Source organism: Sebastes umbrosus, chromosome 13 (assembly GCF_015220745.1).
Source record: "Sebastes umbrosus isolate fSebUmb1 chromosome 13, fSebUmb1.pri, whole genome shotgun sequence".
NCBI lineage: Eukaryota > Metazoa > Chordata > Actinopteri > Perciformes > Sebastidae > Sebastes > Sebastes umbrosus.
Genome location: NC_051281.1, coordinates 8,215,510 through 8,238,258, shown reverse-complemented (window position 1 = coordinate 8,238,258; position 22,749 = coordinate 8,215,510). Strand labels below are relative to the sequence as shown.

The 22,749-nt window shown below is 38.7% G+C and overlaps 2 protein-coding genes across 4 annotated transcripts; one reads left to right on the top strand and one right to left on the bottom strand.

Annotated features, from left to right (window-relative positions):
• Window positions 1–12,540, top strand: cfap65 (cilia and flagella associated protein 65). Of its 3 annotated transcripts, none has more exons than XM_037790732.1 (35): window positions 2–146; window positions 837–919; window positions 1,478–1,665; window positions 1,824–1,926; window positions 2,287–2,453; window positions 2,597–2,805; window positions 2,983–3,119; window positions 3,207–3,432; window positions 3,609–3,877; window positions 3,971–4,165; window positions 4,321–4,550; window positions 4,696–4,852; window positions 4,976–5,101; window positions 5,369–5,620; window positions 5,725–5,864; window positions 5,999–6,083; window positions 6,213–6,359; window positions 6,514–6,679; window positions 7,122–7,250; window positions 7,356–7,560; window positions 7,828–7,956; window positions 8,224–8,314; window positions 8,445–8,530; window positions 8,672–8,738; window positions 8,958–9,068; window positions 9,361–9,552; window positions 9,909–10,067; window positions 10,217–10,354; window positions 10,537–10,653; window positions 10,744–10,878; window positions 10,951–11,001; window positions 11,153–11,373; window positions 11,559–11,690; window positions 11,881–12,294; window positions 12,413–12,540. In XM_037790732.1, exons 2-35 carry the CDS (start codon window positions 839–841, stop codon window positions 12,432–12,434), a joined length of 5,277 nt encoding a protein of 1,758 aa, XP_037646660.1. In that variant the 5' UTR covers window positions 2–146; window positions 837–838; the 3' UTR covers window positions 12,435–12,540. The 3 variants fall into 3 exon arrangements, with proteins under 3 accessions (XP_037646661.1, XP_037646660.1, XP_037646659.1); XM_037790731.1 differs by having other exon boundaries at window positions 4,318–4,550; XM_037790733.1 differs by lacking the exons at window positions 11,559–11,690; window positions 11,881–12,294; window positions 12,413–12,540 and having other exon boundaries at window positions 1–146; window positions 4,318–4,550; window positions 10,951–11,017; window positions 11,153–11,324.
• Window positions 12,541–13,025: 485 nt separating this feature from the next.
• LOC119500797 (FAST kinase domain-containing protein 3, mitochondrial-like) lies at window positions 13,026–22,318 on the bottom strand. The gene is made up of 10 exons (XM_037790734.1): window positions 22,155–22,318; window positions 20,723–21,608; window positions 20,394–20,544; window positions 20,112–20,299; window positions 19,828–19,996; window positions 19,406–19,491; window positions 19,064–19,235; window positions 18,804–18,873; window positions 18,495–18,609; window positions 13,026–14,312 (listed from the first exon to the last, which is right to left on the bottom strand). Exons 2-10 carry the CDS (start codon window positions 21,581–21,583, stop codon window positions 14,214–14,216), a joined length of 1,911 nt encoding a protein of 636 aa, XP_037646662.1. The 5' UTR covers window positions 21,584–21,608; window positions 22,155–22,318; the 3' UTR covers window positions 13,026–14,213.
• Window positions 22,319–22,749: the final 431 nt, after the last annotated feature.

Sequence of the window (22,749 nt, the reverse complement as noted above, 5' to 3'; positions counted from 1 at the left end):
TAAAACAATTGTTTGTTGCCGTGGTAACGCTGTGTGTTGACAAACTTCTGGTGACTGTTATTATTATTAGAGGTGTTTTCATTACCTAAAAAGTGATGAATAGCAGTAGTTTGCAAGCTCTATTGTTGGACGTTTGAAAGAAGAAGGTAAGGATAGTCTGTCAGACCAGCCACCTGTTTAATTTAGCAAGCATTTTGATTTTTATGTTATGGTCTTTTTTACAAAACACTGTAATAATAAATGTGTTAACTAACTGTGCGAAATTGTAAATCATCAAAACCACAGTAAACGCCAGGTAGTTAACATAAACTTTCCTCTTTGTAAATGTACACCACATTGGTGTAAATGCAAAGGACATTAAAGAGGGACACAAATACCCCACACCTCACCTCCATACCTTTATGGACACACAGTACACCTGCACTGAATGGACTGTAATGCTGTGCAATATGCTGCCTTCCACTGTGTAATTGTCTGAAATATAATAATTATTTATTTTTTAAAATATTTTTGAGAGTTACAATTTATTTTAACATGGTCATGGAGCATATATATATATACTGTATATTTGTATTCTGGGGGTATCGTTCCTATGCAGAGGGTAGTTTAGTTTATTTATTGACTACACTGAGGGCGTTTTATGTTTTAATAATGTATTTATTTATTGTGTTGAGTTGAATGTGCTACTTATTTTGTACTGTAATTACCTTGTGCCTTTTCTACCTTTTTTCTTTTCTTAAAGCTGACTCGGTGTAAACTGCTCAGAATTCCAATGTACTTAAAGGTGCAAATGGCAAATAAAACTCTTGAATCTTGAATCTTCTGTCTTTTTGCAGCCATGTTAGCTGAGGCTCGGGGTCCTGACCTCTTGGCTTCAGGAGCACCATATAAGCCCTCCATCGTTGGGAAGGATATCAAAGTAAGAAGGAATTTGATATTAACAACTTGTGGTCCGCTTTTCCTTCGTAACATACGGCCATATGCATAAAATCTGAGTAAAAAATAAGTTTACTTTTTTATGCAAATCAGATTAGTAGGATCTGCATTTGCATTTATCACAGAGGACGCATATCTTTGCAAATACAATAAAGCATTGACTGAGTTAATCTTTGCATGCAAACTATTACCTACCTATCTGCCATGGTGGCAGGTGACCTGACATTTTTACCTGCCACAGCCAATATTTACGCTGTATTTGGCAGGTGGCGGGTGCTAATTTCATTCCCTGCTTACAGGTCTATCCCACATGATGTAAGCACTAAGCATCTGAGTCTAAATTGCACAGCTCAGTACTTGTAGAGATTGTGGGTTTTTCTGATACAGCTAGTATGACTGTTCAAGCTCTGCAATAAACATGAAATACTAAATGTTCAATTCATAATGTCTTTAAGGTGTCTTATGCAGTTTCTTGAAAGGTCATTTATCTGTGTCTAAATCTTTCCAAAACTCCCATCTTCTGCAACGCCCCACCCGGCAGGATCCAGGGATTCACCAGAGGCAACGGGGTGGAAAGTACCAGCGACAAGCGTCCAGCCAGAGAAGCTGCATCTTAGGGTTGGAATTGAAGCCAGAGCTGGTCTGGGAGGACTGGGATCTGCAAGGAGAGTACACCAAGACATTAGTGCTAAAGAATATCCATAGCAAACTGCAGAAGCTACACGTCAGGTCTTTAAAACACACATGAACATACATATGCATACACACCTATAAGCTCAAGTATTCACTCAAATACACACAAGTTATGGGTTATTGTTTTACTTTCAAGTAATGCAATATAAATTTGATAAATATCCACAAGCTATCATATCTTTGCCCCCTCACAGGCCTCCAGTGTCCAAGTTTTTCACCACCTTCATTCCCCAGATAATTCTTCTCAGCCCAGGGACTTATTTCTCCATGCCAGTCAGCTTTAAACCACTCCAGAGGGTAACACATCACTATCTTATACATACTTGCATCTATTAATAGATCTTATCAGCATTTTGAAAGTATTGTGCCCTGGGGCTTTTCTAGACACATAAGTTTGCAGTCTTACCATTAGAAATGGTCAGATACTGTGAGTCTAAATGATTTGGGATGGGAGAGGGAAAAAAGGAACTGAGACAATTCTAGACCATTATTATTTATGATTTCGTACTGTACTTTGTTGAGCAGAAAAAGTTGTGTGAATGGCTTTAAAAAGATGAAATATTGTCATTCATATAATAGAGATGTAACATGATCTACTTCTCCTGTTTTATGTCCTCTATCTCTTTGTTTGTGTGTCTTTCTGACTGCTTGGGACAGTGTGAGTATGAAGACAGCATTGAGTTTCAAGGTAAAGATGGCAGCTTCCAGGTAAACCTCCGTGCTACCATTCCCTGCCATGTCCTGGAGGTGCCTGACTCTGTGCTGCTGCCACTCTGTGCTATTCAAAACTCCTCACATACTACTTTCCTGCTCAAAAATGTCAGGTATGTATGAGTGTCTTTTAGACTAATGCAGAAAAGTAGGAGGGATGAATAATCTGGGAGTAAAGGAAGCAGAATGTATGAATGTTAATTTAAAGTGTTTGTGTTCATGTTCTTACATGTGTGTTTGTGCTTTTCTTCTTCAGTATACTCCAGACATGCTTCCAGTGGGATTGCACAGCACCGTTCCAGCTAAGCCCTGAGCAAGGCCTGTTGAAGCCTGGCCAGGAGTGTCACATCACTGTGATCTTCCAACCAGAAGAGGCGCTGGTGTACCAGCAACAGGCCAACTGCAGGTTTGGAGGAGAAGGCGACAAGGCAGAGAGCTGCTGCACTGTGCTGCTGCAAGGACTAGGTATTGTAGCTATCAGCTAAAACAGGACAAAATAAGATTAATAATCCACAAATTTTATATTCAGTATATGTGGTTAAATAGATCTTAGCATACTTTGTGAAAGGAGATGATGATAAATAATATAGGACCCAATACTCTCTCACTTTCCTCTTGTCTTGCCTCTGCTTTCTTTTTCAGCCAAATACCCTTGTCTTCAGCTGAGAAATCCAGGTACCAAGGATGAAAAAGCACAGAGTGATCCGGAGCTGCACTTTGGCTCAGTGGCAGTCGGACAAAGTTTGCAGAAACACTTTGACATCTTCAACCCCTCCCCTGTGAGTAGTATGCAAAGATACACAAATGCAAAATGTACACTCTCAGTGACCTTCCCTCTCATCGCTCTTTTTGCTCCTCTCCTCCAGGTAACTGCGTCTTTCTCTCTTTCACGACTGTCCGGTGGGGTCCCTTTGTTGGGGTCAGAGTTCAGCTGTGATGTGACCAGGGGTGAGGTGGCGCCTGGTGGACCACTGCGGGTTAGAGTCACCTATACTCCTGCTTTGGTGGATAGTGTCTCTGTTGAGTACCTATCTCTAAAATGTAGAGGAGCACTCAATGAAACTCTACTCAAACTCACTGGAAACTGTGTAGGTAGGGGACACAGAAAGGTTCATACATACACAAACACGTTTGCATTTCAATCTTAGAAATACAGATAAATGTGTACCCCACTAGCATATTCTTCAACTTTTTTGAATGCGAAAAGGAAGGGAATCTAAAATTAGGTACGGTATGTGTGTTTAAAAAACATTTCTTTTTGTAACTAGGTCCCACAGTGTCCTTGTCCTCCTCTGTGGTGGACTTTGGCTGTGTTGAGGATGAAGGAGTGGTCGTACAGACAGTAGAGCTGGTTAATTCTTCTCCCGTTGAGGCTTTCTACCAATGGGACCTTGACAGTAGTGGGAACAGTGTGTTCAGCATCCAGCCAGTGAGCGGCACTGTATGTCCACATGGCCATACCACACTGAAGGCAGTCTATAGGCCCACGCAGCCTATTGCACATCACAGGAGAGTGGCATGTCTCATACTGCACAGGGTAAGAGCCAATATGCAGATGCATACATACTCACAGCATACACACAAACATCATCCATATTCACTCTATCTACCTACATCCTCTCCCCTTTAGGACCCCATGTTCCTTGACCTGATTGGTACCTGCTGCTCAGAGTTCCAGCAACCAGCCATACTGAAACCTGAGCACTTGGTTCTTTACAAGCTCCACTGGTACCGCAGACAGGACCCGCCAGACACTCTCGGTGCTATGCAGAAAGATCATAATGGACACTTGGACCAACAGGGAGTGCTCTGCCCCGTGGAGGAGGTAAAGTGCCAAAGAGAGATGAAACACGCAGATTTGTCTTGATTTTTTATAAGAAAACATTAAATCACTAATGAACACCAGATGTCACCAGTAAAAGGCACAGTAAAGGTTTGGTATTGTCTCTCTGACTCTCTCTCTGTGTCATTTTCTAGCAGTCACACCAGAGACCAGACAGTGCTGGTGTGTCGAGAACTCCCTTTGGGGAATATTACCAATCCTGCTTGGGGTGCATGGATCCCCTCTCTTCCAGTTCTTTATTGTCCCCACATGTGTCTGTGGTGCCCAGTGAGCTACTCTTTAATCACAAAATATCCTCCTCTTTGTCTAATTCAACAACTTCCTCTCTGCCTGTCTCCATCACCAACCACACCAAGGGGAAACTCAGGTACCCATGCTTGCACTGGATTGTGTTTTCTCACCCTACATACACATGTTTTTTGTTTCTAAATAAAACTTGACTAGATTATCTGTTTTATGTTTTTTTCTTGCTCAATCTGGTTTCTGTTGCATCGCATGTGATTCTGCTCCAGCCTGGTGTGGACTGCTGCCCGAGACTCTCCGTTCACTGTCTCCCCCTCATCATGTGACCTGGCTCCACTGAAATCCACCTCATTCAGAGTGACCTATGAACCCAAGCAGCTCAATACTCTGCACGGAGCGCAACTTGAGTGCTTTGCATACTATAAGGTAATTTTGGATAATCTACAGTAAAAATTCCATTGCATCAAGTGCCTGTTCTTTTTTAAAATAAATGCTACAATATGTCTCAATAAATGTATGTTTACCCTATTACTTCCCTGGATGCTGCAGGACAAACACATAGAGGAGCAACTGCTGTGCCCACCCTGGTGTGTGACTGTCAGAGTCATAGGCCACTCCTTTCAGCCAGGAAAACAACATTTCATCCCATGTTGCTCCCTGAAGCCTCCTCAAGTGGTGAGACAAAAGCACAAGAAAGAACAGAAATGTTACAGCATGTCTTTCTCTCTCTTTCACAGTCTCTCATTTATCTATAGTTTTGCCATTCTCCTCAATAAACAGCAAAAAATTAAGATGGTATTTAAGCTGATTTATCATTTCCCCTGAGACAAAAGATAAAGGCCTTGTCAAACTAAAACCTTTCTTTGAAACCAGTATAAAAGACATTGGAACACTGCTAACACACACTAAGAAATGGTAACTGTAATATTTTGTTCTTTCAAGGTGTTTCCAGCCCTTAGTGTTCTTTCCTATCGGACAGTGCTCTTCCAGAATTGTGGAGACCTACCGCTCACTTTCTGTCTGGACCACAGCTCAAACTCTGCCTTGGCAGAATCTGTGTCTGTCCTGCCGAGCTGTGGTTTGATCCAACCTGGGAATCACCAAATCCTCACCCTGAGAACAACTCCCACAGAAGAGAGTCCCAAACAGGGGTTCGGTTTACACCTTCAGCTCAATGCAGCTAAACACACAAAGGTACTATACACACTACACGGGAACACAGAGGACAAAAGCTGTAGCACTCACCACACTTTGCTAGCAGGCTATTTTATCTGTGCATCTGTCTCTGTGTCTGTTAGGAACTGACAGTTGTCAGTGTGGTGGAAAAGCTGTGTGTGTCTGTGGAAGGAGACGGCAGTTTCTATTTCCAGCCAACAGCGGTGGGCTCACGGACGCAGCGCTCCCACCACATCAGGAACCTCAGCCGCCTACCTCTACGGTTGGTTGCCATAATGGTTGTTATTCCAGTGCTGTATTTGTGACATTTTTCAGCATATTGTTTGCAGTCTGGACTTATCCCAGCATCATTAATCTTGTCTACACCTGGCTTTCTGTGATTGTCCTCTATCATAGATTCCAATGGAGCATTCCAGAGCCAGACCAGGAGCTTATCTTTGTTGAACCAGATGCTGGTGAACTGCATCCCAATGAGAGCTCAGTGAGAGACTGAAAGAATCATACATACATTTATGCAAGCAGAGACTGTGCATCTGACTAAAAAAATTCTTAGCAACTGACTTTATTTAACTTTTATTGAACTGTTTTTTGTGACTGATTGGCATTACAGGTCCAGATATGGTCCTTCAGCCCACTCGAAGAAAAAAGATATACACTCAAACCCACTCTCAGCTTCTGGCCGATCCAGACTCCTGGATGTAACATGTCACACCTAACCCTTAAAGTGGTCGGGATGGGCTCTAAAGGCTTCATAGAGGTGGGACTGTCATTTCATTTGGGTTATTTTATGTGTGTGTATGTGCATGTACTGGCACTGTATGTGATTTTTCAAGAAACTAGTGTGTTGGAGCATGAATTACTCTGGAAATGAATTGAACAAAGCAGTGTGTGCATCTTTGTTTCCTCCCCAGGCAGAGAAAGCAGTTGTGGATGTGGGGGAGACTCTGGTTGGAAGCTATCGGTCAATTCAGCTCCCTCTCGTGAACAACAGCCCCTGTTCTGTCTCCTTTTCTCTCTCTGTACAGCAGATACTTCTGGATGAGGAACTTACTTATGACCCCGAAACTGAGCCACATGGTACAGTTACATGATATTGATCAGCTCTCAACAGAGGATTTGATTTTAGCATGTGCAATTGTCAGTAAGGCAAATGAAGAGTCATCACTGCACAACCTATGTGCTTTTTTTTCTGTTTTGACTACCCATCAAACAATTGCACCTTCGCATTACTGTGACCAATCAACCATTTAATGTGCTGTAAATTAAACATTTTCCATTAGGGGAACCATTCAACCATAAAACTCAAATTGGTTCCATATTGGTTTGTTTGAAAAGTAACTTCAACAATGTCAGTGCTAAGTCAGTACCAGTGTTGTGACCTCACCTGCTCTAACTAAACTTAACACTATCACCAAATGATGACAGACATGAAGGTGGAAACTAAACTGCCTGTTGCTGACCAGAACAGATACAGTTAGACCAGTGTTTTGGACTAGCTGTGTTCTTTCTGGCCTTATAGCTCTACAGCTGGACTGTGAGAGGGGAACCATCGCCTCACACTCCACAATGCTGCTCCAATCCACTGTGAGACCACACAGACGAGCCCAGTACCTGTGGACTATCAGCTACCAGATGCTGAATGCCAGTGGTAGGTAGAAAACACAAACACTAAAAAGCTGAATATATTCTGCCATTTTATTTTCTTTTACTTGCTGCTCTGTCCCTTTCTATATCTGTCTGTCTCTCTCTCCAGGATTTGTGTTATCCCCTCCCCAAGCAGTATGTGAAGTGCGAGGTAAGGGCGTGTTCCCCACCCTACAGGTGATTGATGTGTGCAGTGTGGGCGGACTCAGCAAGGTGCACGTATGGAAACTCTTCTCGCTGGACAGCCTCAATGAGCACCTTCTATCCAACCCCAACCCTGCAGAACTCATGAACAGAACCCCTACCAGGCACAGGTTAGGGGAAGAATATATTAATGCTCAATTACACATTGTGTATGAAAAAAACAAACAATTAAAGACCACGATCAATTATTTTATGAGTTGTAGGTTGGTGGTTTTGAATTTCATCCCGTTTTTGTTTGATTTCATGTAATAAGTTGTTTATTTATTACAAAAGAGAATGGAATAATACTTGAATAATCCTTTTTAAATATATATATATCCTGTATTTACATTGTCAGGATGTGGTTTGTGCATGACCTTGTCTTCTCCTACCTCTAGTCTGAGCAGATCTCCTTCCATCTTCACCAAAGCCATGTCGGATTTCAACTTCAGTGCCACTCCACTGAATTCAGAGCCCTCAACTTTTGTGTTGATGTTTCACAACCCGGGCTCCATCCCTGTAGACTGGTGAGTAAATAGCAGACGGTACACAATACAGTCAATCCAAGGCAAAGACAATTACATTTAGTGTTCTGTTTATATTTGTCATAAATTGATTGCTCAATGTATGTATAGAGTGCATTATAATAGACAGCTAAATATCTTACCATTTTACTGATGATATAAATTAGGGTTACACGCCTATGGACTGTGAAATAGAGCTTGATAGGGACAATTTGAATAGACTTATATTTTACTAATCTTTTACTAATCTGGCCTTGTCTTCAATATTAGGGTATTCTTGTTTCCAGAGGATCAACAGATAGAGCTGGAGTACTGGGTCGAGACCGGAGAGTTTAGCAGCACTGAACTGTACCAGATGAAGGTCAGGCATGTTTTTTCTTTATCAAGAAAACACAAAGGAATTGTTAATATAACTATGTGATTGAACTTGACTGAGATTCTGATATTTCAAAGTATAACACAAAGCACACATCTCTTCATCTCATCGACAGGTTCAAGACAACCATGTGTTCAGCATTTCTCCCCGTTCTGGAACTTTGCTCCCTGGCCAGCAGAAGGCAGTAAACTTTACCTACAGGTCAGAGATTATTGCAAAGGATACAGCAACACTGAATGATAAATCAGACAATTTGCTAATATTGGCAAGGATAAGAGTTGTCTAAAATCAGATTACACTAATAACGTGTTCCCAAAATAATCTAAACTTTGTCCTTCGCAGCCATGACTTCGCTGGGACGAATCGACTTCCTGTTGTATTCAAACTTTCTTATGGCAGAGAGATCTTGGTGAGTCAGAACTTCAGAAACATTTAAATGATGCTCATATTTATTCAAGTCTAACAACACAATAACAAAATTTGCTTGACTATACGGGTTAAATCAAAATTTGCTTTTACCTCAATGGTACTATTCCTGTATTGTCCCTTTTAAGTATGGTGAAATCTTTATATATGTTAGATATTTTTAGTTTAACTTCACGTACATGTGTTGTGGTTCTGTGTGCAGCTGAACTTAAAGGGGATGACGCTGGAGAGAGACAGACCCTATCTCCATTTTGCCTCCAAGCGACATGTCTTCACCTCTGTAACTATTGGGGACTGTACTCCGCCGAGGCAGGTTAGTTTAATTTCTCCAACATAAAGCCTATTAGGAGTGGCCTATTCACAGTGAGATGAAATGTATTGCACTCTAATTGATAGTATAATATTTCATATATGAACTTCAGTGAAACAGCTTCCACAGATTTCTCCTGTTATTTAACCTGCAGCACTGGATTTCATCAGGAACATAGATGTGTTCCTCTCTATTAAAAATACTTGTAACTGTTAACTTTACAACCTGAGCTTCTTTAAAAGGCTAGACAAAACCCAGGTGACTTGGCATTTGTGTATCTTTGTTTGTCCTGCAGGTGTATCAACTACACAATGGCGGTGCAGTGCCAGTTTGTTACGAGGTGGACACGGCTGTGTTGTCACAGCTACAGGAGGACAACTTTAGACACCCAGTGCTGTGCTGCCTCAATCCAGAGGGAGAGGTCCTACCTGGGAAGACGGCCATGCTGGAATGGATCTTCTCTCCACTGGAGGCTAAGATGTACCACGTAAGGATTGAGCCGTACAGCCTACCTTCTGTTGCCCTCTTACCACTGTCCCCTCAAACCTTTTATACAACAGCATGTCTTGTAGGCACCATGTTTCTCTCCATTGTACATATTTTCTCTGCAGCGTTATAATCAAGTTCATAACAATTTAGAAATTAAGCAGAAACAGAAACTCATGTTATTAAACAGCAACAGAAGTTGGTATACTTATGTAGATACACAGATAAACAATTTAATGAATTTTCATTCATTACTTTATTCAGAATAATGACACATATCAAAGCATTTATGCCATTTGTTTAGTACCTAAATGTCCACTCTCTGTGATTTTAAGCCTGTTTTTTGTGTATCACCAGATGGATATTCCTATCCACATCCAGGATGGGGACTCCACGCTGGTGAGGTTTGAGGGATGTGGGTTTTATTCTCCTACACTGGGCTCCACAAACCCATTCAAAGGCAGTGACACTGAGGCATCTGAACCCTGCGTCCAGAGAGTGCCCTTCCCTGGACAAGTGAGAGCAGTTCTTGTCTTTTCAAATCATATTTTAACTTGAATTTATTCTGCTGAATAGCAACAGTTTATTACTTATAAGTCCTCTGTTTTTCTGTTTCCGTGACCATTTGAGGCTGTATGCATTCATCTCAATATGTGTGTTTGTAGGTAGTTTTCCTGCCGGAGGATAGTGTCTCTCTTGGCGACATCCGTCTGTGCTCGCGATCTTCAAGAACCGTCTTCCTGACCAATGTGTCCCATACAGACACTGTCCACTATACATGGGACCAGCAGAGCTTTCAGCAGGTACAGGAAGGTGTGCATGTAGCCTGTGAATAACGTCTAATGTATGTGTGTAAATTTCACCTTTTTGAGGAAACAAGCAGATCCTCCCTCTTTGTGTCTGACTGTCTGTCATAGATAGTATACATATATTGTATAACGGTGATTCTCCCACATTTGTCTGTGTGTGTTTTGTGTTGTGTCAGGTGGTACAGATCCATCCAGAACAAGGTAGTGTGTGTCCAGGGGAAAGTGCCCTTTGTGTCCTTACCTTCACCTCTACTGACTACCCCGCCGTTTATCAGCTAGATGTAATCTGTCAGGTATCACAGCAGTGCTAGAGTAGAATCTTTTTTGTTAATCTGTTCTGCAAGTTATGGACGACACACAGTGTTCTCTCGTCCCCTCTCCAGATTATGCAGGAAGCCGCACTGCTTCGGTATCATGATGCTTTGCAGCGTTGGGAGGAAGAGAAAGAGAGACAGCGAGATGAATTCACTATCACGGATAAAAATCTTACAGAAAGCCAAGGAGTTCCGATAGATAAGGTGCTTCCTCAAATTGAAAGTTATATTTTTGACAGGTCTTCTTCACCATATTCACCATTTGTCTTGTTACAGGAACCTGTAGCAGCTCCAGTAAGAAAGGTGCCACCACTCAGGAAATACAAGGTGGTCCTCATTTGCTGTAAATATAAGGCCTGTCTTATGAAAAAATATTAATTTACAGACATACATTAAAACAAATGTGAACATTTGAGTGTTTATAAAGCCTTGCTTCATTTTGACTTTGCCTTTATGTCACAATTTCTCTCCCGTCCAGACTCTTCCTCCTATCTGTGCCAGTGGTATTTGTGAAACAGTTGGCATGATATGTACCAAGAACACAAGAGCTGAGCGGCGGGCCCGGCAACAAACAGCAAAAGTGTGGAGGCGGCCTGAACCCCCCCAACCTGCTCTGCTGCATCTGGGGGTTACAGCACACTCCCACGGGCTTCTGGAGTCTCTTCAACTCTTCCCCGACCAGTCCAATGAGCACCATAGGTAGAGCATTCGTATACAGTTCACACCTAGCATCACATGCACAAAGACAGAACTTTGATGCACACCTTTTATAAAAGAATATCCTTCCTACTTCTGTTTGTGACTCCTGAGAAGCATCCAGAACAGCCCGATCGTCATTCTATATGTAGTAATAGAAACATTGGTATCTGTGCTGTCTTCCTAAGATGCCTCCAGTCAGTCAAGCCCCATCAACCTGAAACCACTTCTTCAAGCACTTCCTTTCCTGCTGGGCTTCCCTCACCGACACACGGCCCTGACAGAGACATCACAATGCACGTACTCAACTCTCTGCTCAGGTAACACTCACACAGACATGCAGTAAAGACATCCACCCTGACCTATGCACCGGAGTGAACTTACTTGTTTGACATTACATGTGATTTTAGGATTAGCTTTTATGGAAGTGGTTGAATGTACGGTTAGGTTAAGAGCTTTGTAGCAAGGAATTGTGTATTAATGCGTCTCTCTCCCTCTCTCCTTTTCCAGCGGCGTACTAGATGATCCGGCCTTCACCCAGTCTCTGAATACATTGGCATTTAAGCCCATCGCCTACCAGCCACGAGAAACTAGACCCTCTCACTACTCTTCACGTCCATCCTTCCTCTCTCCCCCTCCCTGTCCTACATCTTCTCACCCTCCACCCCAACCTCAGGTTCTGTTGAGAGGAAAAGTGGCTGGACAGAAAGAACAGCACAACAGAGTGGACAGTGAGGGGACTGCGGGATGTCCGAGAAACAGGCCTCAAACACAAAACACACCACACACAGAACGTGTGCCGGCTGACATAAGTGAAGATGTGTTGTTGAACACCCTCCAGAACCTGATGATGGAAGCTGTCAGAGGAGAGCTTGGGCTTACAGCGCACCCCCGCACTGTTATCTTGCCACCTGTTTATACCAGGTGAACACAAACACACATTGTACACACACATTTACAATAGTTCTGGCAGTGTTACCTCCTCTATTTGTTGCATTAGTCAGATATAATCAAATGGCTAACATGTTGTGTGTTCCATCAGAACCAGGAGAGGGACGATTTGAGGAACAGAAAGGAACCAGCAGGGACGTAATTCTCACTATCTACCCAACATCCCAGAGATCTATCTCACACAACTATTTTCATTAAAATCAAACTTATTGTCCATCAGCTTTCCTCTTTTCCATGTTCACTCCATCCCAACTGCTTTACTCAAGTGTCTCTCTTTCCTAGTCTCGGCAGCCTCCTCCATAAACATTTTATAAATGATGTTTCAGTTGTATGAAGATGTTACCAAATGTTTTGGGCATTAATAAACAAGATTGCGACCTATTAGAATCCTATTCAATATTTTGACGCAAGTGTATTTGCATCAAAAATAATTCATCAGTTGATTGGTTTGAATGGCAAGTTAATGAGAAACATGGAAACTTCACTCTGTAGCAGTGATTTAAAATGTATCCACAGGTGACTTGGCCATGATGTACTGTATATACTCGATTTAGTTTCTTATCGCATTTGTGTGACATTTTGCAAGACTATTAGATGACATCTGGATGCAGTATTACACTGCATGTACTGTAAACTGGAATTTTGTATGCTTGAGGATATAAAAGGACAGTATATTTAAATGTTGTCTTTGACTTCATTCACCAATCATATTGCATACAACCATTTACAGAATATTTGGATTTTACTTTTTGCATATCAGGTTTAGTTACGTTTCATTTTTTTAACTTAGGCCTTGATTCCATTTTTTTCACAGGGTTTCTTTGTTTGTCTGAACAAATTAATATCCATAACAACCAATTATAATATAGATAATTGTACAGTGGGGGAATATCGTCATAACTGCTATTAAGTCAGCGTTAAATGCTAATCTGTTAGATACATTTTTTATTAGACCCTTTGCGTTTTTTGGACACTGTACATGTTTTATCAAATGTTCTCAGTGTTTCCTGTTTTGAAGAATCGACCACCAGTCCAAAGGATAAGGATAAAAGGGCAATTTATGGTATATCTTCAAGCATCAAATAAAAACATATATCATATCATACATTTGTACATCTCATGCACATTTAATTTTGAATGTCTCAGACATCTTGCCCAGTAAATGAGGTCACATTTGTTTTCCCTATTCTCAAAGAAAACTGGGTACCAATGAAACAACAGGGCAAAGGACAAAGGTTGAAGCCACAACACTGTGCCACTCATTACGTACACATTTTGTATTCAAATCAATCACATAAATAGTCACCATCACGTCCATTTAACATTATAAATTAACAGCAGAATACAAAAATGAACAGTATTATCTTTTTAAAGTTTTGCTCCCTGAGCAAAAGTCAGTGTAACAATAGCCATTAAAATGATGCTAAACTGAGGTCATAAGGTGAAAATATAAGATATGTAGTCACACAAATGGCTGCTAAGACGGACACGCTTTAAAAGGTACATTTTCAGTCATCTTCATTGTTTTTAATGTTGAGGATAAAAAAGATTTGTTTAATCTTTCTTGTAAAATTACCAATTGACATTGTTTTTTTTAACTTTGATGCCCAAAACAAGGCAGGTTGTTTCATAAAATCATAAAAAAAAACTAAGGGAATATGGAAAACAAACAAAAAAGAAACGCTGGATATTTATGCTGGAGCTGAATATCAAGTATTTCCTTTCTGCCGTGCCCTACAGCATCTTCTTCATATTGTACATAGTGTGCAGCATCACTCACCTAAATGTCCAGGCAGGTCATTGTAGGGGTTGGTTGATTTTTACAGCAACATAAGCACCAATCAATAAAAGTCACTGAGGAATCTTTGGTTGAACTTGTTAGGGGACTAAGATCAGTGAATGAACTTGAAGATGGTGGGAAAGATCTTGTTGTGAAGATATTGGACCTGTTCCTCCTGAGTCATCAGCTTCTCAAATTCAAAGTAAGGGATCTGGAACACAGAAGGAGCAGAGATCTTGTTGGGCATTTTATTGACAGACAACTGTCCCATGACTTTGATGTTTCTTATAGTGGAGCTCGTTAAAGTTTATATTGATAGCATTTTTTGCAAACAAATCATGAAAAAAAAATTTCAGACTTGTTTTCAGACATTTTTCAGATCTTTTTTTCCGGACATTTTTTTAGATCTTTTTTTCAGACATTTTTCAGATATTTTTTTTCATTCATTTTTCAGATATTTTTTTCTGACTTTTTTTCAGACTTTTTTTTCAGACATTTTTTTCAGATATTTTTTTTCAGATATTTTTTTTCAGACTTTTTTTCAGACTTTTTTTTCAGACTTTTTTTTCAGATATTTTTTTTCAGACTTTTTTTGTCCGACATTTTTCAGATATTTTTTTTCGGACATTTCTGCAGACATTTTGCAGATATTTTTCAGATACTTTTTTTCAGATATTGTTTTTAAGACATTTTTCAGATTTTTTTTTCAGACTTTTTTTTCAGACTTTTTTTTCAGACTTTTTTTCAGACTTTTTTTTCAGACTTTTTTTTCAGACTTTTTTTCACACTTTTTTTTTCAGACTTTTTTTGTCCGACATTTTTCAGATATTTTTTTTCGGCCATTTTTCAGATATTTTTTTTAAGACATTTTTCAGACTTTTTTTCAGACTTTTTTTTCAGATATTTTTTTTCAGACTTTTTTTGTCCGACATTTTTCAGATATTGTTTTTAAGACATTTTTCAGATATTTTTTTTCAGACTTTTTTTTCAGACTTTTTTTCAGACTTTTTTTTCCAGACTTTTTTTTCAGACTTTTTTTTCAGACTTTTTTTGTCCGACATTTTTCAGATATTTTTTTTAAGACATTTTTCACACTTTTTTTCAGATTTTTTTTCAGACTTTTTTTTCAGATATTTTTTTTCAGACTTTTTTTGTCCGACATTTTTCAGATATTTTTTTTCGGACATTTCTGCAGACATTTTGCAGATATTTTTCAGATACTTTTTTTCAGATATTGTTTTTAAGACATTTTTCAGATATTTTTTTTCAGACTTTTTTTTCAGACTTTTTTTCGGACTTTTTTTTTCAGACTTTTTTTGTCCGACATTTTTCAGATATTTTTTTTCGGCCATTTTTCAGATATTTTTTTTAAGACATTTTTCAGACTTTTTTTCAGACTTTTTTTTCAGATATTTTTTTTCAGACTTTTTTTTCAGATATTTTTTTTCAGACTTTTTTTGTCCGACATTTTTCAGATATTGTTTTTAAGACATTTTTCAGATATTTTTTTTCAGACTTTTTTTTCAGACTTTTTTTCAGACTTTTTTTTCCAGACTTTTTTTTCAGACTTTTTTTTCAGATATTTTTTTTCAGACTTTTTTTGTCCGACATTTTTCAGATATTTTTCAGATACTTTTTTTCAGATACTTTTTTTCAGATATTGTTTTTAAGACATTTTTCAGATATTTTTTTTCAGACTTTTTTTTCAGACTTTTTTTCAGACTTTTTTTTTCAGACTGTTTTTGTCTGACATTTTTCAGATATTTTTTTTCGGCCATTTTTCAGATATTTTTTTTAAGACATTTTTCAGATATTTTTTTTCAGACTTTTTTTCAGACTTTTTTTTCCAGACTTTTTTTTCAGACTTTTTTTTCAGACGTTTTTTTCAGATATTTTTTTTCAGACTTTTTTTGTCCGACATTTTTCAGATATTGTTTTTCGGACATTTCTGCAGACATTTTGCAGATATTTTTCAGATACTTTTTTTCAGATATTGTTTTTAAGACATTTTTCAGATATTTTTTTTCAGACTTTTTTTTCAGACTTTTTTTCAGACTTTTTTTTTCAGACTTTTTTTGTCCGACATTTTTCAGATATTTTTTTTCGGCCATTTTTCAGATATTTTTTTTAAGACATTTTTCAGACTTTTTTTCAGACTTTTTTTTCAGATATTTTTTTTCAGACTTTTTTTTCAGATATTTTTTTTCCAGACTTTTTTTTCAGATATTTTTTTTCAGACTTTTTTTGTCCGACATTTTTCAGATATTGTTTTTAAGACATTTTTCAGATATTTTTTTTCAGACTTTTTTTTCAGACTTTTTTTTCCAGACTTTTTTTTCAGACTTTTTTTTCCAGACTTTTTTTCCAGACTTTTTTTCCAGACTTTTTTTTCAGATATTTTTTGTCCGACATTTTTCAGATATTTTTTTTCGGACATTTTTCAGATATTGTTTTTAAGACATTTTTCAGATATTTTTTTTCAGACTTTTTTTTCAGACTTATTTTCAGACTTTTTTTTCAGACTTTTTCTTCAGACTTTTTTTCAGACTTTTTTTTCCAGACTTTTTTTTAAGACTTTTTTTGTCCGATATTTTTCAGATATTTCTTTTAAGACATTTTTCAGACTTTTTTTCAGACTTTTTTTTCAGACTTTTTTTCAGACTTTTTTTCCAGACTTTTTTTGTCCGACATTTTTCAGATATTTTTTTTCGGACATTTATTCAGATTGTTTTTAAGACATTTTTCAGATATTTTTTTTCAGACTTTTTTTCCAGACTTTTTTTTCAGACTTTTTTTGTCCGACATTTTTCAGATATTTTTTTAAAGACATTTTTCACACTTTTTTTCAGACTTTTTTTAAGATATTTTTTTTCAGACTTTTTTTTCAGATATTTTTTTTCAGACTTTTTTTTCAGATATTTTTTTTCACACTTTTTTTTCCAGACTTTTTTTAAGACATTTTTTCAGATATTTTTTTCAGATATTTTTTTTCAGACTTTTTTTTCAGATATTTTTTTTCAGACTTTTTTTCAGACTTTTCAGACTTTTTTTTCAGATATTTTTTTTCAGACTTTTTTTTAATACATTTTTCAGACTTTTTTTCAGACTTTTTTTCAGACTTTTTTTTCAGACTTTTTTTCAGACTTTTTTTTTCAGACTTTTTTTTCAGACTTTTTTTCAGACTTTTTTTTCCAGACTTTTTTTTAAGACTTTTTTTGTCCGACATTTTTCAGATATTTTTTTTTCGGACATTTTTCAGATATTTCTTTTAAGACATTTTTCAGACTTTTTTTCAGACTTTTTTTTCCGGGTATTTTTTTTCAGACTTTTTTTTCAGATATTTTTTTTCAGACTTTTTTTTAAGACATTTTTCAGACTTTTTTTCAGACTTTTTTTTCAGACTTTTTTTCAGACTTTTTTTTTCAGACTTTTTTTTCAGACTTTTTTTCAGACTTTTTTTTCCAGACTTTTTTTTAAGACTTTTTTTGTCCGACATTTTTCAGATATTTTTTTTTTCGGACATTTTTCAGATATTTCTTTTAAGACATTTTTCAGACTTTTTTTCAGACTTTTTTTCAGACTTTTTTTTCAGATATTTTTTTTCAGACTTTTTTTTCAGATATTTTTTTTCAGACTTTTTTTGTCCGACATTTTTCAGATATTTTTTTGTCCGACATTTTTCAGATATTTTTTTTTAGACTTTTTTTCAGACATTTTTCAGATATGTTTTTCCGGACATTTTTTAGATCTTTTTTTTTTTTCGGACATTTTTTCAGACATTTTTTCCGGACATTTTTCAGATCTTTTTTTTCAGATCTTTTTTTGTCATCTACATTTTCTACATCTACAGAACTTTTAGAAAGGTGCCAAATAAAAGTATTGCTTTTCTTTAAAAAAATATGTTGACTGTGAATTAATCATTTTTTTCAAACGACGTTGGTATCACGTGGTATCTCTGTGTTGTCAATGATAAAGTTGCCAGTTAGTGTGGAAAAAAACAGATACATGGCTGAGTTTGACACTGCTTTCTTCATCAGGCTGCAGAATAAGTGCATATTTACCATGGTAACAAGTGACAACTAAAGTTAACACATATTAACTGTCTCAGCTTAATCGTCTGAAAAACGATAACACATAAAATCACAATTTGTCATATCTAAACAAAACAAGGTTGTGCAACGAACTAGCAACCATGCGTTGTGAAGGGGATGCGATGGAGCGGGAGAGGGTGAATGCGACATCTATTGGTTGAATGTTATTTGTACCTTTAAATGCAAGTTAGATGAAACATGTTGGATAATAAATTGAAGGTGTGAATTAGCGAAGCTGTGGCGCCTAAATTCAATGATCTAGTTTTACAATGACTTTGACAATATCTTTTCCTCAGGCATACCTGCACCACCTCATAGCCCATCCTCCGGAGGTGTCTCCTCTTGGTGGCTTCCTTCCCCAACAGGTGCTGTGTGTTGCTACAGAAACGGTTTTCACCATCCAAACACAGTGCCATCCTACACATGACACAAAACATGAAGGAAAAAGTTCAAATTATCAGTTAAGAATAAGTGCAAATGTCGTGCAGCTCACTTGCTCTAAACTCTAAACAGGCCAGAGTTTGTTCACATTCATTTGGTTCAAAATGCAAATGATTGGCGTGTCAATAGGGAATGCACTTGCCAACAGCACTGCAGAATGTGTGTCTCACCTCCTGTACGTGTGATCCCACTGAGACAGAGGCAGAACATATCCCTTCTCATCCAGGCATATTTCCACATCTGGACAGAAAAGTGAAACAAAACAACATTGTGCCCGTGAGTACAGCACTTTAGGTTAGCCACTGACCAAATGAGCCACATCGCTGATTATTTAAATAGGATACACTGATGTTGTGTACCTTACTTAACCTTTGGTTTAAATTGATATTTCCCCTTTTTGATCATATCGTTGTGTATGGTTACTGCTTACCTATTGTGTATCCACTGTGAGTGAATATTCTGGTAGAGTAAAACTTCCCCCCCAGTAGCTGTGTGAGCGGCCCTTTGACCCGTTTGTAGAGGAGACTCTCCATAGGTGTCTCAAAGGCCTGGTCCACAGAGGAAAACCTCTTCACAAGGGGGAAGTAAGGCAGTCTGGGACCCTGATGTGGACAAGACATCGCTTAATATACTTAGCACAACTCCTGCAAGTACTCTAGCACACAGTGAACTATTATAGTACTAACATAATTGTACTATACGCACAATTTAAATTTCAAAAACATTATTATAATAATATAATATAAAAGGTGTGAAACAGTGCGATGCTCACCAAGTAGTAGGTGCACTCTAATGAGGAGGAGAGATGGATCTGAGTGAGTTGTCCCAGAGCATTCTTGTCCAATGGCTCCCCCTGTGCTGTAGGACAGACAAGGACAGCTTACATCACAGACATTACATACTCTACATATTATGACATATATAAATACACTGACATGTTGTACATCCACATGCCGTGAATTAATAGCTTCTGAATGACAGCTTTTTTTTTCTTTGACAAACAGCAAAAAATACTCCAAATACTATCAAATCTTTGAAGCACAGCTCTACATGAAGAGTGACAGCAGCATTTGAAAAGAGTGGCATAACGATCACACAACATTATACTATCTAATGCAAACCAATGCAACTGTTCTACTTTTATGCGTTGATAATGTTCACTTTTATTTTTTGAGTAAGCAGCGTTTTACATACCTTGCAGCCTCTGTAGGAAGTACGGGCTGAAGACTTTGGACATGTAGTTGCGTGGGAAGCGTTCCAGGTGGATGCAGGCGTGCAACACCTCTATCAGGGAGCGAGGCTGGAACTGGGAAAACCTTGTTGACAAAATGCTCTCCAGCTTTTTAAACATCTCACTGGAGCACTGAGGAGTAAAGGAGACATTCATTAGAACAGACCATATGCTTTATACTCTGCTCATTCCATTTCATAGTCTTTTGATTTAGATACAGCATTGCAACATTATAAATAGCCCTCACCTGTGGCAGATAGTTGAGTCTCCCCATGGCTACTATCTGTTTGGCGATCTGAAGGGTGGTGTGCCTCTCAGCATGGCATACAAAGTTCTCAGCTGCAACCTCAAAGATTGGCTCAGAGCGGCACCTCATTTGCAGACAGTACTCCATGACGGTGCTGATCAGCTCCGGATCACACTTCCCCAGCCTCCCTAATACACACACACAGCACAGCACAGAACTTCAGGATTAACTTCAAATGTTCCCATCCTTTCCCTGAGCCCATTTGAGGAAAATAAACCACACCTGGTAGGTGTTTCTCCATAGCAGCCAGGAGCTCTTCATCATGCTGTCCCAGGATCATCAGCGCAGAGAGCACCTTAATAACCTCATCATCACTAAAAGCCTTGAAGACCCGTGATGCTCTATGACTCAGCCTCAGCACCAGGGAAATGGCCTGTGAAATAAATATCAGTATTAATATCCCAAAGTTGCCAGTGTAAAGACACCAATTACAGGGTGGCACTTCAAGAGACAGAAAACATTAAGAGACCTGCAGTACAGAGCCAAACATTTAGGTGTGATATGTTCACAAATGTTCAAGTGGAATCTCATTCAGTGGCCGCTCGACCTACCTGTCTCTGCTGCAACTCCAACAGGCACTGCAGTATATCGCTGACTTGATTGGCCTTCAGCCGGTGGACCAGCCTCTGTGTGTGTCTGTGCAAAGTGGACAGCATAAGTTTCTGCCGCTGGTTGTCAGGATCATGACACAGAGCCAGCAGGGAGTAGATCCTGGCAGCCTCTCTGGGAGAGACGACATCCTCTTCTACAGCACCACCTATGGAGTCCAGGACCTCTGGCACCACGGCTGACTGGCGGCCTTCCAGGGCGTACGCCACCTCGCCCAGGTGGCAGAGCTGTGCCACCCCGACATCCCTGCTGGAGAGGAGCTCCAGGCTCTCATTTATCAGTCTGAGGACTAGAGGGCTTCTGTGGGCCTCCAGGCCAGATTCAACACATGCTCCGAGTAAAGTGGCTAGTCCCTCTGCCCTGTCGTTGCTGGGGAAGCCTGCCAGTCTGGAGCAAAGCTCAGGAATCACCTCTCCTTCAATCAGAGACTGGATGTTGACTAGTGCAGCTGCATTGCTCTGTGGTTTGGTGTATGGGCTGTATGGAGATGGGTGTGAGGCTGCTCTTACAGCTGTTATAGGTGGCATGCGTCTGCCAAGTTGGTACAGTTCATCCTCTCTTCTCCCAGGTAGAGGTACTGGGATGGGGAGAGGAGCTGCACTCACCTGCTGGACTGCTGCTGCTGTGTTCACCTGCGTATTATGGAAAGTACGCACACCGGTTACGCACGGTTGTTGCACAACTACAGTTTGGCATCTGCCCACTGGACTGCAAAGAGTTAGAGCTCGACTGATGGGGAAACAAGCTGAGGTGTGCTGACATGCAGCTCTGACCGATGACGAGAAACAGGAGATGGACTTCATTGTTGTCTGATGTAACAGCTCCGTCCTGTCATCAGAAAAGACAAGAAAAGACAAGAAAAGTCACAGTTAGTGTTTTTTATGCACAGTGCTTCACATTATTAAGTCTTTTTTTTTTTTACTTTTTATTTATTTGCACATATATAAAACTTCACAAAATCCAGTCAATGAAAAAACAAAACAAGAAATGTGTCAGGAGAGGTCAAGAAGCCACAGGATTATACAAAGGACCCTCCCACCAACTAACCTTTCCTAACAGAATTTTAAAAATACAACATGTGTTAAACAACAAGAAGTACACAAAATGTGCAGAAAACCCTAACCAAACAGTGGAAAACAATCAAATAAAAAACAATGAAATACATACAAAAAACAGTACAGAAGAAAAGAAAATATATCTAAACAGTCAACAGAAAGACAAGAGACTTTAACACATCACAAGGAAGCAGTTACACAAGCCAACTTTAAAATGAAAGTAGCGGATGTGAAGGCTACTCACATGGCTTTACACTTAGATGAATGAAATCTCTACACCAAACTTCACCCTGTCTTTATTTCATTCTAGAGGACTTACCTTCAGAGAGACAGGAGCACCATGCAGACAAGAGGGGCTGCAACATTTAGTTACAGAACTCGCCTTCAGCGTTTGGTAAGAGCTTGTGTAAGAAGATGACATGTGTTTACATGTGCTGCCACTCTGTGGTCAAACCAGATACTGCAGGCTGGCTGCATGTGCATGTGATCTATGACTGGCTGAGCTGTGCCACTGTGGATTGGTGTAGATCAGGTGGAGAGGAGGTGTGGAGGAGACCTGCAGGAAATCCAGACGAGGCCTATCATCTTAATAAGCAACACAACATAGTTAATGTCATAATTCTTTCTCTCTAAAAAGTGAATTAACGTCGATGTATAAAATAAATATAAATAAGTAAATAAATAAGTAAATAAATAAATAAATAAATAAATAAATAAATAAATAAATAAATAAAAATAAAAAATGTTTTTACAATGAGTTGGATTTCAGGAACATAATATATTATTGTGTAATACACAATAATACAGCATCATGTGTTAGGTGTTGTTTTTCTCCTGTTAATGGTTAATAAATCAAACAAATTATTTATAGATCATTTATAGTATAAGCCATTTATAAGAACAATATCTTGGGT

Bases quoted from the DNA above. Each gene is read 5' to 3' on its own strand.
- cfap65 (XM_037790731.1), top strand. From the start codon at position 839: ATGTTAGCTGAGGCTCGGGGTCCTGACCTCTTGGCTTCAGGAGCACCA. The intron at 3,433-3,608 runs GTAGGGGACACA...TTTTGTAACTAG, and splicing joins ACTCACTGGAAACTGTGTAG to GTCCCACAGTGTCCTTGTCC. The intron at 8,531-8,671 runs GTCAGAGATTAT...TGTCCTTCGCAG, and splicing joins GCAGTAAACTTTACCTACAG to CCATGACTTCGCTGGGACGA.
- LOC119500797 (XM_037790734.1), bottom strand. From the start codon at position 21,583: ATGAAGTCCATCTCCTGTTTCTCGTCATCGGTCAGAGCTGCATGTCAG. The intron at 20,545-20,722 runs GTAGGTCGAGCG...TTTATTTCACAG, and splicing joins TGGAGTTGCAGCAGAGACAG to GCCATTTCCCTGGTGCTGAG. The intron at 18,610-18,803 runs GTGAGACACACA...TGTCATGTGTAG, and splicing joins TGGGATCACACGTACAGGAG to GATGGCACTGTGTTTGGATG.